Below are 15,561 nucleotides of genomic sequence, written 5' to 3'. Positions count from 1 at the left end.
CATGCAGGGAACCCTTCTCAGAGGAGGTGAATAGGAAGAAGTTCTGGTAGTTGACCAATGAATAGAAGAGCCGCCTTGTATGTGTGTGTGTGTGTGTGAGTGAGTGTCGATGAGATGGTTTTTTGGGGGAAGGACTTCTGTTATTTAACGGTAATTGCGCACGTGATTTTCCCGCCAAGCGTCTTCCAGGACCGCTAAAGGCTTTCCACAATCCTTCCAGAAAGTGAACAACAGTACTTATATACTTCTCCCCTCACCTCCTCCCCCTCCTTCCTTTACCCATCCTCCCCTTCTCTCTATCCGCACCCCGTTTTTACACCACCTTCTCTTCTTCCATCGCGTCCACCTCTTCAGTTGTTATCTCCACCGTAACAGTGGACGGCCGTAAATTACGACTGGGGGATGAATATACGGTGCAAATGCGCCATAATGTTCTCCACGTAAAAGCTTAAGGAATGTGGAAATGACTGTGGAGGGATTCTCAGCGCTGCTGGGTTTATTCTGGCGACAATTTGCAGTTTTTCTCGTCTTATACGGATTATATGTGCCGTTTGCTTGAACGTCCGTGTTATGCAAGAGCGTTCACGGGTCGGTATGCTGATGCGTGTGTTTGTGTGCTTTTGGGAGGTTATTTGGCTTCTCTCGAAATATCGATGTGGTCGTTCCTTTTGAGAGTTTGCGACAAGTCATGGCTTCATTGATTTTTTTTAAACATTGAGGAAACTTTTAAATGTATAACTATATAAAATCCTCGATTTGTAGACTCTCTCTCTCTCTCTCTCTCTCTCTCTCTCTCTCTCTCTCTCTCTCTCTCTCTCAGTTGCGCTGACAGTCCAAACGTACGATGTCAAATTACTTTGCAGTAAGAGTGTGCGTCAGAAGGAGAGAGAGAGAGAGAGAGAGAGAAGTAAAATTACACATTGCAGGTATAAACCTCTGCATCCTTTGAGAGCGTAAAAGGCTTCGGAGAAGAAAGCGCTGTTCGTGAAAAATATAAAAATCCGGAGTTAGTCAAATTTTAAATGTATTGATGTCAATAAAAGGCCCAAAGTTAAAAGAAAATCGACATAGGAAACTTTACCGAAATTTCATAAATATATACATATATGGAATTTCCAGTTTTTACACTTTCTTTTATTTCTGTGTGAAGGAAGTAAAAGCACACTTGCATACCTTTTTTTATGTTACGTAATTCTAATATTTGTGTTAAGGAAAGCATGCAAGATCAACATGCAAAAGAATAAAGGCGTTTAAGAGTTAATGTTCGGGCTTGCATATGTATTCGAATACTCCTCTCTCTCTCTCTCTCTCTCTCATACAACAAACATTCTTGTGAATCATTTCTCCTGCACTGCAATTAAAAGCGAGCAACAACAGCAACAGCAACAACAAATGATTTTTTTAATGTGTCAGTTAAGTCATCTTCAATTCACTGAGAAGCAAGTTCGATATCTGGACTCGAATGTCAGTCTTCATCAGAGAACGTAGCAAAGATGTCGTGCGTTTGTTGATAACCATCACAAAAGTCTCTTGGATGCTTCAGTGCGAAAGAATTGTTTGATGATGTCGCTCATTGCAGAGCTACAGAGGCATTGTATTTTGATAATTGCATTCATTGCAGCTGAATTGTTTAAATGACGGCTGTATTCACTGCTGAGAATTTGTTTGTTTGATGATGGCTGTACGAGTTTGTCTTACTGGTTTACGTTTATATTTGCCACAAAGAAATTATGTGATGTTGTGGAAGTTTGTTTGACACAATAATTCATTTCAAAGAAATTATTTGCAATTCAAATTGATGAAGAACCATAGATTTGCAGTTCGTGTTTATAAAAGGCAATTTGTTTTCTTGATAACTGGGTTCATTTCAGCAGCTTGGCATTTCAGAGAGTAGCCGAATCAAAGAACTTAATTGACCCGTCCAAATCCTTTTCATGGAATCAGGGTGTGCCAACTTCGGGGGGGGGGGGGGGGTTTAGTGTGGTGGCTGCTCCCGCTGCTGCATTAGCTATATAAAGCCAGCTGGTTCTTATTGATTTTGCAAGACCAGCTGGCGAAGCTGATTATAGAGATGTTCCTTTGCAGTCTCTCTCTCTCTCTCTCTCTCTCTCTCTCTCTCTCTCTCTCTCTCTCTCTCTGACATTATCAATTGTGGAATATGGATAGCTCTTAATATCATGGGTTTACAAGATTTATATTGCCTAATGTCGACAAATGAAGTTGTTATCTTTTTGAATGCGGTTTCGTGTGTTACATTTCTGTTATAGGTTGTGCTACAGAGATCAAGTTTATGCTTATCCACAGTCTCGTCCTTCTTTATTTTATTTTTAAACTGTGGAAGCTTTTAAAGTGTTTTTCGTTCTTGCGTTTTTCATATTTAAAGATTACTATGTTACTTTTTTCTCACATTTATTTCGGTTTTATGATATTCTTACATAAACTGTCAGTACATTGTGGCGCACGCTAGTTTAAAGTTGACAGGAAGGCGCACGTGTGTCGCAATTAGACGTAAGCGAGTTTTGTTTTTGCTCTTCTGGATCTAAGTAATTTTGGGGTTCACCAGAATCTTTCGTTAATACAACGATACATCACCAGCTGAGAAACTCACAAGATTGAGGCAGCCTTGAGTTGTGAACTAATGTTTAATAGGACACACGCCATTGAAACCTCAAAGCTCTTGTTAAACATACACGTTTTCATTCTCTGTCCAGGTAAAATAGAGGCGGCAATTTACCTGTCAGACTGTCGATAATTTTTGTAAGCTAACCCAGTAGTTGGGGCTGCGGTTTTATAGGCACACACTGTGTTTCGTAATATGTAATCAACTCATGGGTCCAGTATTACCTCGCTCTTCCTGGCAAGTTACAGAGGCCTCGGGTGTGTGTTTGTGCGTGCGTCTTGACGTCTGCCTATGGCACTGCAGGTGACTCGCGAGTACTTTCAGTGTGGGTATGTGAGCTTTGAAAGTTTTATTTTATGATGGCTCTGTAAATCGCGAGTACTTTTGGTAACTGAGCGTTGTTAGCACTGCATACTGTTCCCCCAAGAAATCTTTATTAAGTTTGATTTGGTATTTATTTATTTATGTTTGTGTGTTCGTGTTATTTATTTATTTATTTATTTTTTAGCAGAGATGTTGAATTTACTGCAGTACAAGTAAATTATTTTCCTTTTTAACTATTTTTAATTCGAGTGTTGATTACTTTAGATAAGTATTAATGCAACCTCTTCTTTTCTTCTAGGTAAGTGACGGTGAGCATATCGAAGCCCTTGACATCCGATCCAGGGGGGTATCAAAAGCGCTCAACGTAATGTGATGATATATGGTATGTGTAAATGTGATGTTTTTCAGAGCTATGTTGCAGTTGAGTAGGTTTGTTGTAGTGTACATACATACTTTTGTCTCGTATCACCATAGACGGGGCCATGGGTCAGTTCACAGGCGAGGCCGAGCGATTTAGCCATGTTAAGTTCAATCCCAATTGTGTCTGTTGCCATGAAAGCGTGTGCTTGTTGTCTTTTTTTAGTTGACTGTGATTCGTTCCAGAGAAAGTTTGAGAAAGCCATAAAGGTACCAGGTTTCATCCTTAAAATACTAACTGAAAATTGTATGTATGTATGTAGTATGTATGTATATATATATATATATATATATATATATATATATATATATATATATATATATATAAATAAAAATATATATATACATATATATAATATATATATATATATATATATATATATATATATATATATATATATCAGCAGCAAATACCGCCTTCATTTTATAGCTGCTGATATATATATATATATATATATATATATATATATATATATATATATATATATATATATATATATATCAGCAGCAAATACCGCCTTCATTTTATAGCTGCTGAAGTAATTATAAAGGAAGACCAAAGAAAATGGTAAAAAAGAAAAACTTCGGGTACAAATTTTGATGCCCAAGAACGAGTATACATACTAGATTATTGTAAACGGTGCAATATATACCGGTGTGCTCAACATGATTCTGTTGATGCCGTCATTGAGGTTCACAAAATAGCGGTAACGAATCTTTATAAGATGGGAAAACATATCCACTGGGAAATAATCTTTTAAATTGACAGTCATTTTGTTAGGGAACTACTGTACTTTTGAGACATTAAATCAAGAGCTCTTAGGTAAGATTTGTTCTTAAGAAGATGCGAATGTTTGTGGGGGTCTGTTTTGACGGTAGATTCTGCATAATGAGTTGGAACATCATGACAGGCGAAACGGAAGTTGTGCTTTTTCGCTGGTCTAAATTTTGAAAAAATAAATAAATAAATCTATATTTTCGATTTGTATGACGAAAGGTTCAGGTAACCAGCTATTGAATAGTTCCCTAGAATTCAAATTTGAATGACGAGATTTGGAAACTAAGAATAAATTCCAAGAATAAAAATAAGTTTCAAGCGCATAATGTGAAATAAACAAAAGCCAACAGTGATAAAATCAAACGAAACTATTGTGGTGAAAATGAAGCGAAGCTGGTTGAACGGAAACACTTTGGCGACCGGATAGCACATCTCTGATGAGGTCATTGTGAGACATTTGTTTTTGTCAAGGCTTTTTGTTCAAACGTACGAGTGAGTGAGCATCTTGAGTGGAACCTCTGTTGGTCTTTCAGCGGAGACAGCCTTTGCGTGTTCTTGATTTCATCCTATGAATTTAAGTTGATTTGCCTTTTTGATTGTTCGATTGCATTTGCACTTGCATGTTTTATACTGATGTTTTAGGAAGAGACGTTTTCAACTTCTTATAGTAATCTATACTTGTCTGTCGCGTTAATGATATAACGCGTCGTTACAATTTGATTATAAATGATATTCCGTTAAATGTGTACACGCTCCTCCTTATTCAAATAAAGGGGCCATGTCAGATCTTTTGGTTGAATGTACGTTCATGTTTATGTCTTGGAGGCTTTTGTTTCATTTACATAAATCACTCAATATTGTTGTTCAATTTTGTGTAGAAACTGAGTGCAGTAATTGGTCATTACTTTTTTTAAACAGAGTACCTATTTTATTCAATTTCAAGTTAAATACAATGAAGCTGAGGGTCTCTTGTTGATTAATTAATTTTATTGCTCACTTACAAATCGGTTATGGATAATGTATGTCGTATATATATATATATATATATCTAATAAAAGGAGCCCATAAAAAACACCAAAATGTAGAGAGAAAAGTACTATATTTCAGAGCTGCTGTCTCTCTCTTCAGGTATATGAATGAGAAAAGTTTACAGAAAAGGTGGTATTTATACCAAGAGATTCGTCCACAAGTAAGCCAATTTAGGTCACCCCGCTGATAATCTTCCTTTAATCTTCTTAAGCGTTGGTGAATGAACACTGTGTCGACGATGTCCGATGTCCAATTCCCTTTTGAGATGTTCATTACCTGCTTCTCTTATTAAGGCCGATTCCATCATTTGACTCTTGTACCGGCAGTTGCTGCTATTAAATTACATGTGACATATTCCAGTTTATTCTATGGTTATGTTCATTTATATGATTGAAATAGCCGAGTTCTGTGTCCATACCTAACTGACCGTTTGTTGTTGATTAATCTCTGGGAAGTGATTTACCTGTAAATCCGATGTAAGATTGGTCACAGTCCTGGCATGGGATCTCATATACCCCAGAGTCTTTGGGCGATGTCTTTTGTTGGACGTTAATCAGGGATTTGGCTAAGGTATTTGGGTAGGTAGATGCAAAAGGGGTTGGATTTCCCAAGGGTGTGAGTTACTCTCTTAATCGTCTCCAGGTGGGGAATTTTTATTTAATTGTTGGGTGTGTCTCTGGTCTTGTCTTTAGGGGGTCGGTAGAAAATTACGTTTGCTTTTTGAATTGCTTTCTCAATTATATGGTCAGGATACTTTTAAGATGAAAAGTGCTTGCGAATTAGTTCAAATTCTTTTGCCAAGAAATTGGGGAGGGGAACAAATTCGTAAGGCTCTTAAGAATAGGTGCTAGCTAGGCCTATCTTGATAGTATTGTCATGATAGCTAAAGTAGTGAATATATGAAAGTGAGAACGTGGTTTTCTGTATATGGTAAATTTGTATTCTGTCGTGTCTCAGAGACACGACAGAATACAAATTTACCATATAACAGAAAACCAACGTTCTCACTTTCATATATTCACTACTTTAGCTATCATGACAATACTATCAAGATAGGCCTAGCTAGCAACCTATTCTTAAGAGCCTTACGAATTTGTTCCCCAGATTTCCTGGAAAAAGAATTTGAAACTAATTCGCAAGCAACTTTCATCTTTAAAGTATCCTGACCATATAATTGAGAAAGCAATTCAAAAAGCAAACGTAATTTTCTACCGACCCCCTAAAGACAAGACCAGAGACACACCCAACAATAAAATAAAAATTCCCCACCTGGAGACGATTAAGAGAGTAAACTCACACCCTTGGGAAATCCAACCCTTTTGCATTTACCTACCCAAATACCTTAGCCAAAATCCCTGATTAAACGTCCAACAAAAAGACATCGCCCAAAGACTCTGGGGTATATGAGATCCCATGCCAGGACTGTGACCAATCTTACATCGGATTTACAGGTAAATCACTTCCCCAGAGATTAATACAACACAAACGGTCAGTTAGGTATGGACAACAGAACTCGGCTATTTTCATCAATCATAAATGAAACATAACCATAGAAATAAACTGGAATATGTCACGTGTAATTTATAGCAGCAACTGCCGGTACAAGAGTCAAATGATGGAATCGGCCTTAATAAAAGAGAAGCAGGTAATGAACATCTCAAAAGGGAATTGGACATCGACATCGTCGACGCAGTGTTCATTCAACCAACGCTTAAGAAGATTAAAGGAAGATTATCAGCAGGGGTGACCTAAATTGGCTTACTTGTGGACGAATCTCTTGGTATAAATACCACCTTTTCTGTAAACTTTTCTCATTCATTACCTGAAGAGAGAGACAGCAGTCTCTGAAATATAGTACTTTTCTCTCTACATTTTGGTGTTTTTATGGGCTCCTTTTATTAGATGGAATTCTGTTGTTACAGAACATTTTTACCAGTCATATATATATATATATATATATATATATATATATATATATATATATAATATATATATATATATACTCAGTCAGGGTAAAGTAATGTCTCCTGGTGTATGTGAGGATCCGCAAGCTATAAAAAATAAAAAATTAAAGAATAAAATACCAGAATAAAGATATCCATTTTGATGATTTGAGTCTTCATGTCCTTGTATCGCTCTAAGTATAAGTTATGCTGAAGAAAAAACAAGGAGTGTTCCACCATCCCTCCCCCCTCCCCCTCCCCCCACCCCCACCCCCCTTCCTACGTCCTCCAGCTTTTGGAGGGTCTGCTCTGTCCCCACCATCGGACTTTAATTGGCGCAACTTCAGCAATTTTTTAATGTTTTACTCCTTCCTACGTCAAGTTTTTATTTTTTTATTTCTATTTTTTTAGGCGTGAGGTTTTCCGTCACTTTGAATAATAACTGAAGCAATTCTGATAACTTCATATTCATGTTTCCAAGAACAAGATTTGGACAAGATTTTATCATTTTGCCTTTAAATTGTTCATCATTTTTGGAGCAGTGGACTAGTTGCAAATCCCTTGACGAAGCTGCTGCACTCCTCTTCAACGTGAGGCATTTTTCCGATATGTTTGTAAGAAATTCAGTGTCACAGGTGATGCTTTCGGAGGCGTCGTTCTCTCATCCATTGTCCGAAGGTCCCAGCTCTGAGAGAAACAAGAACAAGAAGTTCCGCCGTGAAAGTATAATGTTATAGTGAGTGTGTAAATACGATGATGATAACAGTGTGCGTACGTACTGGGCAGTTGAAAAATGCTTCTGTGAAAGTGTTCGAGATTTTCTGGTTTTCTTGGGATGTGTGTTATTATATTATTATTTATTATAGTAACGCTGATGAGTGTAGTACTTATTCTTATCCACGCAGTTTTAATGAAATATTTATTATATACAGTTATCATCGTTATTTTCTTATCATTGAAACTAATTAGGAATTTTCAGGTTGATATGTTCACAGTCAAGGTTTTAATATTCTTATGATTGCAGCCATGACCGGCCATGTTAATACTTCTACTACTACTGCTGGTACTACTGGAGTTACGATGCAATTAGTTCAGATAGTCATTAGCATGATTTTTTAAATACCGAATCTTAAAGTTCTCAATGTAAACAGCGCGTGTCTGTTTCTTTAGCCAGAAAAATGCACAGTATATATTTCCCAATTTTATCACCCTTGGAAATTAATTGTATTTTAATAAAAATCATGACAGCCAGCAATGATGAAGATCATTGAGTCTCTCTCTCTCTCTCTCTCTCTCTCTCTCTCTCTCTCTCTCTCTCTCTCTCTCTCTCTCTATCGCTAAAAGAAACCCTGACTCGTGTGGCATGTTGACGACGATGTTGGGAAGGCAGTAGCGTTCCACAGCGAAGGAGTTCTCTGTCACTCAAAGGAAATATAATTCCTTGTTTGTTCTCTGTCGCATTATGACACCGCAAGACCTTAAGACAACACAAACAGACAAACAAAGACGCATGCATTCCCTGGGAGTGAATCAACTTCTATTATTCTTCCTCCTTGGTAACCGAGTAATATAATGTGGCTGAGTAGAAATGGTCCCGAGAAGGCATAAGTAGGTGTGGTATTGGAGACTTGTTTTGTTCTTGTTGCTTTATATTTTTGTTTTTGAGTGGCTGTGTGCGTGTGCATGCGCGTGCGTACGAGAGAGAGAGAGAGAGAGACCTTACCTTACCTTACAGACCTTACAGTTTCGTTCGGGTTGCCCCAGGTCCCTCAGTGTGAGGCGCCTCTAATGTCTACCAGAGAGTTGCTAGTACATCTTCCGGTATATTTTGCATCTTCCAATCTTGGATGGTCTGGGATGCAGTTTAGATATTTGTCGAGCTTATTCTTAAACACATCTACGCTCACTCATGATATATTCCTCAGATGAGCTGGCAACGCATTGAATAGACGCTGCATTATCGATGCTGGTGCGTAGTGGATTAATGTCCTGTGTGCTTTCCTTATTTTTCCTGGTATAGTTTTGGGCACTATTAATCTACCTCTGCTTGCTCTTTCTGATATTTTTAGTTCCATGATATTTTCTGTTATTCCTTCTATCTGTTTCCATGCCTGAATTATCATGTAGCGTTCTCTTCTCCTTCTAGACTATATAATTTTAAGATTGTAGTCTTTCCCAGTAGTCTAGGTCCTTAACTTCTTCTATTCTAGCTGTAAAGGACCTTTGTACACTCTCTATTTGTGCAATATCCTTTTGATAGTGTGGGTACCATATCATATTGCAATATTCAAGTGACTACGAACATATGTTTTATAAAGCATAAATCAATGTGTTTCAGCTTTTTCTTGTTTTGAAGTGCCGTAACAACATTCCCATTTTTGCTTTAACATTTTGCCAACAGAATGGCTATTTGATCATTGCATAACATGTTCCTATTCATCATCACACCAAGGTCTTTAACTGCTTCCTTATTTGTGATTGTCTCATTATTAGGTCCCCTATATGCATATAGCTTTCCTTCTCTGTCTCAATAATTTATTGATTCAAATTTATCAGAGTTAAATACCATCCTATTTACCTCTGCCCAATCATATACTTTGTTAAGGTCTCTTTGTAGCGTTCCTATCTTCATCACAAGTAATTCTCTACTTATTCTTGTGTCATCAGCGAAACTACTCACTACGATCCTTAACATTACTGTCTATGTCTTCAATCATAATAACAAACAATATTGCAGCTAGCACCGTACCTTGTGGCACACCGATATTACCTTGGTTTCATCCGATTTCTCATCGTTTGCAATAACTATCTGTTTTCTGTTGTGTAAAAATTCTTTTAACCATCTTCCTACTTTATCTACGATATTGTGTTTTCTAATTTTCTTTGCTAATATATTATGGTCTACTTTGTCAAAAGCTTTTGCAAAGTCTAGATAAACCACATCTGTTTCATTTCCGCTTTTCATATTTTTGAATATGTTCTCACGGTGGACTAACAGTTGGGTTTGTGTACTTTTTCCGGGTACGAAACCGTGTTGTCCTATATTAAACAAATTATTTTTTATTAAATGTTTCATAATATTTTTCTTCATTACCCTTTCATACACTTTCATAATATGTGATGTTAGACTCACAGGCCTATAATTACTTGCCTCTAGTCTTGATCCACTTTTGAAAGTAGGGGTGATATATGCTAATTTGTGCTCATCATAAATCTTGCCTGTATCTACACTTTGTCTTAATAATATTGCAAGTGGCTTTGCGATAGAATGAACTACTTTCTTTAACAAAATAGCAGGGACTCCATCCGGCCCTGCAGCAGCTCCATTTTTAATTTCATTAATTGCCTGCACAATATCAGCTTCATTAATTTCTATGTCAGCTAAATATTCACTATTTTCGTCCCTTACTTCTATATCATTATCTTCATTATCTATTCTAGGGGTGAATTCTCTCTTATATCGTTCTGCCAGTATGTTGCAAAGTTCCTTTTTTTCATTCGTTAATCTCCCTTCAATTCTCAGAGGGCCTATTTCTATTCTTCTTTTATTCATCTTCTTCGCATATGAGTATAATAGTTTGGGGTTGTTTTGTTTTTGCTTGATATTTAATAGGGTTTTTCTTCCAAGTCCCGTTTTTCATTTTCTTTTGATTGTATAATCTTTTGTTCTGCATTTTCTATCTTACTTTTTAGTTCTATAACTTTCCATGCATTTTTTTTCTTTTGCAAGACCTTTTTTCCACTTTCTGATCTTGGAACAAGATCCTTCTGTCTCTTGGTATGCATGAATGATGTTTACTTTTCTTCTTCGGTATATATTTATCCACTATTTTCTCCAACTTTTATATAATATCTCCGTATTTACCCTTATGTCATCACTTACGAAAATGTTATCCCAATCTTTGTTTAATTCTTCATTAATTTCTGACCATTTTTATATTTTTTACTGTAGAAGTTTGTATTTTCCATATCCTTCCCACTTTTTCATTTCTTGCTTATCTCTATTTTCACTTGCTTTGGAATGAACTGTTAATTCTATGACATTATGATTCTGAAATACTCGCATTATAAACTATTATTTCTTTAACATAATTCATCTCGTTCACAAATACTAGGTCTAAAGTATTTTCCTTTCTTGTTGGCAGGTGATTTATTTGTTGAATGTTGTATTCTAGTAGCATATCTAATAGCTTTTCAAATTGCCTCTTATCTTCTGCACTAACTATTACTCTCTTTTTTATATGTATAAGTACAACACAGTCTCCTATTCGTTCTTTCCATTCTACGAAAGGAAAGTTGAAGTCACCAGATAGGAGAATAGTCCAGTCCTTGTGATTTCTACATATATCATCCAATTTTTCAATTATTAAGTCAAACTCTTTAGTATTAGGTATGGTCTATATATTACTATGTTCATCAATTTTTCAGATTCAAATTCTACCGCTATTAGTTCACATTCTGAGTTACTATATTTCTCATATATTTTTTTCCTTGTTTTTTGTCTTTCCCATATATTGCGGTTCCCCCTTGATTCCTATTTTTTCTATCTGATCTATAAGTTTGGAACCCTTTTATTTGATCATCATTCCCAGTCTCTTGGGAATACCAGGTTTCACTTATATTCATTATATCTATTTTTTCTTTTCATTTTGGGTTAGTTCTTTTAAGTACTCTATTTTTCTTTTTGAGTTACTCGTAACTAAACCCTGCGCATTCATCACTATGATGGTTTGCGTGTTTTCTCCTTCATTTAATAATGGTAGTAATAAGGATTTTCCCATGTCTCTTTCCTGTTCTGGTATGTTCTTTTTTTCATTTCCAGAAATCTGACATTAAAAATCCAACTTTTCCATAATATTTGTCTTCCTTCATCATAATTATTCATTTTGTGTCTGAATCTGCAATTTTCCTCCGTTTCTGCAATATCCTCTTGCTAATAAATACAGTTATTATCTCTTGAGTAGAATTTCGGAGCTGATGCTTTGAAATTTTTTGCTGACACCTCTGCATATCTCATTGGTGGTTTGCTTTTCTCTTTTACCTGATATTCTTGATTTCTCTCTTTATTTGTTTCTTTCTTATTTTGGATTTTATTACTTGGTTGGTTTTTTATTTGATTATGATTCATGGCTACAGGGTGCATATATTTGCATTTTTTGTCGAACTTACATCCTTTTTTCCTTCTTTTAGTTTTTACATATTTTTGATGCAGATCTCTGCAATCATCCCCATAGCCATCTAAGTATGCACATTTACCATATATTTCATAGTTTTGACATACTTAGGATGTTTGTAGTAACATCTTTCTCCAAATCTGCAATTCCCTCTTTTCAAAAGGTTGCAGATTATGTCTTTCTTGTCTATTTTTTCCTCTTTCCCGTATTGTGTAGATCTGGGTAGAGCCTCTTCGGGATTTGCTTTTCTGTTGTCATATCGTAATTTTTTATTTCTTCGTAGGTATGCTGCTTTTATTGCCTCATATGTAGTATCAATGAGTATCTCTGCATCCATACTTTTATCTTGTCTTTGTTTTCCTTATTTTTTTTCTGTCATTTCATTTTTGTTTACTTCTCTTCCGTTTTCCTCTTCTTCTTTTTCTTCTTCTTCTTCTCTTCCTCCTCTTCTTCTTCATCCTCAACTATTTGTACATTCAATCTTGATTTAATAACTGTCTATCCATGATAGACATGTTGAACAAAAATTCTTGTATCTTTTCTCAAATCTTGCATTACCTCAGCACACTGTGGATGGGTCGGAATGTTGCATGCAGCACATTTTCTGATTAGGTTTTGTGGATTGACTATGCTATACCAACCTTACACAGTTTTGCATGCTTTTGGCATTCTTTTTCCTAATGCATCAATTAGGATATTCACAAGATTCACCTTATTATTTTCTTGTCGGAATATGTTGGTTTATGTATATTTTCTTTATGAGTCTCTTGACCACTTGGATTTTATTTGGAACTTCTTCAATTATTTTCAAGATGTTTTCATTAGATTTGTTGCAGTTTGAAGATTATATCCTTCTAATATATCTATGAATGCTTTTGTATCTTTTTGGTTAGGACTGTTGCTGATTTCATAGATGAGAAATGCCAGTTCCCTTCCTGCTACCTCATCGTATTGCGAATCCGCCAAGCAAGCTAAATTACGCCACCTCTTCCCGCAGTTGGAACTTACTGCCATCTTGTTCTGATTTCAGTATTACACTTGATAAACTAACTTAGAAGACGCTTTATCCTACTATTTTTCACACTAATCTTATCACCGATAGTTCACGAACACTTCTAGATATTTCTCAAATTCTAGTCGTATGTTAAACTTGTGATATCTGTTGATTAATCTGACTTCACGCGGGTACGTCTCACCAAGCAAGATGGCTACTACGAGAGAGAGAGAGAGAGAGTTTTGTGTTTTATTTTGTTTTTTGTGTAGATTCCACAGTCATTAAGTCTGATCCTTGATTGCAGTGGTTGCAGGCAGAGGGAGACGAAGGGTTTTTGCTGCAATGCATCACAGTCTAGTTACGTTACGGTTTTACTTTTTATCGTCACCGAGACAGCTGATTTTAGATTTGGACAGGAACAATATTATCACAATCTGCCTTTAGTATACACACACACACGTATATATATATATATATATATATATATATATGATATATATATATATATATATATATATATATATATATATATATATGTAAGTGTTTACATAATAAAAATATGGAATGTTAGTCCATATATATAAAAGTCTAAAACTAAAGAGGTCAACCAGATTGCTTGCAGGAATGTGATCAGACTAGAGACGCTAAAGATGACGTATACAATAAGTATGTAGGCTAAGATAACATGCCGTCACCTGTAGTCATTCAATTGTTTATAAACATTAGTCCAAGCTCCCTGCTTGAGACAACTACCCCGACCTATTATTCAAACGGCCTACGTGATCTGTAGCGTGTCTCATTTGATTGTGTTCGTATGAAACTATGTCATTGTATGTATGTTCATATGTTTCGAACTACTGTCTGTTCCTTCATAACTTGTAACAGAGATGGTAGACAGGCAGAACAGAGTGAGCTATCGTGATTAGAAGACCTGTACCTCTTTACCTAAGCTTTTATCATGTAGAGGAATAGGATTAGCCATCATCATTGGCAGAAGCGATCAAGCTATCGTTATTAGAAGACTTGTACAATCATATCTGATCTTCAGCATGTAAAACTTCATAAGAATATAATAATTTTTTATACTTAGTGTTTTCTACAAGAACCTCACCGAACCATGAGTTTAACACATCGTCGTAAAGATAATACCGACTTCGTAAGTGATCTACAAAACCCCAGACACTCCATTGAAGATGGAAGTGCAATACCAACCGACTTAGCGTATATATTATCGCTAGTCTAACATTACCTCATAGGGCGCCTTATCATACAAGGCACAAGCCCTAATATTGGTGGCCAGCGGACCAGAAGAACTCTACAACGTCCTACGAAGAAAAAACCAGAATAATAAATCTGTATCATAAGAAGTCAACGACGACGGAAGCAGCAGATTCTTCAAGCAACATAGTATCATCGTTAGTGAGCGACTTCAGAAAACAACAAGATTCGTCAAGCAACTTAGTATCATCGTTAGTGAATAACTTCAAGAAACAAAACCGACGTGTCCTTTTCCTACGGCAACGGAAGCTTCGTCTCTCATTAGAATCATTCAAGAAAACATCGTTAGTGAGCGTTTCCGGCACTGCAAGAAACAAACCGAACGCGTCTGCAGCATCGGATTTTCAAGGGCTCGAATCATCGAAACAACGCGCACGGGGGAAACTGAAGCCAAACCAGGTCGTCCGCTAAATAGAGAAGGAGGACCAAGGCCGTGTGCGTTATCGGAACACCCGTGACTTCCCACAAAAGCAAGCTAAGTACAATTTTTTATTCATTTGGAGTAACTTTGAGTGTTTCCTTTGCAGGTCGAATTTCGTTATTCCTGTGGCTGAAGTTACGAGACATTCTTAATCTTAACTTACTTTTTTACAGAAATTATCTATATCATTGAGATTTCGCTACTGCGAGTTTTTATCTTTGTGTCTGTTTCCAGAGTTCCTACTGAAATATCATAATCATATACTATGTTAACTTTATCATTTTGGGTGATTATTAATCCCTTACGTAACAAATCATATTAAACAGTGAATATGCGTTTACGCAGTGGACGTCTGTATTTATACAGATGCATGGATCTGGGTCCGTTAAGCCCCACCGTAGTGATTAGAAAACACACAAAAAACAAGTGGAAACACCCGTACAAATCTATATAAATTAGAGGTAACACTATTTCGGGTCATGACAATAAATGCTCCTTTGCAAGTCCCGATCGCAGTTTTAGCCTTGAGTTTTTGAGTTATATAAAATATCGAACCTCAATGACTCAACTTAACTTTAAAAAT

At 36.2% G+C, this 15,561-nt stretch overlaps 1 protein-coding gene across 4 annotated transcripts in view; it reads left to right on the top strand.

Annotated features, from left to right (window-relative positions):
• LOC135215298 (cytospin-A-like) overlaps window positions 1–15,561 on the top strand; it is a 692,483-nt gene that overhangs the window by 493,829 nt on the left and 183,093 nt on the right. Inside the window, exon 1 of one of the 4 annotated variants that reach the window (XM_064249849.1) lies at window positions 3,309–3,326. The exons of the other annotated variants lie outside the window; for them this stretch is intronic. Coding sequence (XP_064105919.1) covers window positions 3,324–3,326 — 3 coding nt within the window. The 5' untranslated portion in view covers window positions 3,309–3,323. Of the gene's footprint in view, window positions 1–3,308; window positions 3,327–15,561 lie in introns of those variants that run through there. 4 annotated transcript variants of the gene reach the window in all.

The sequence above is a fragment of the Macrobrachium nipponense genome, chromosome 5 (assembly GCF_015104395.2).
Source record: "Macrobrachium nipponense isolate FS-2020 chromosome 5, ASM1510439v2, whole genome shotgun sequence".
Classification (NCBI taxonomy): Eukaryota; Metazoa; Arthropoda; class Malacostraca; order Decapoda; family Palaemonidae; genus Macrobrachium; species Macrobrachium nipponense.
Note: the sequence above shows the minus strand (reverse complement) of the source record. Positions and strands in the feature narration are given on the sequence as shown.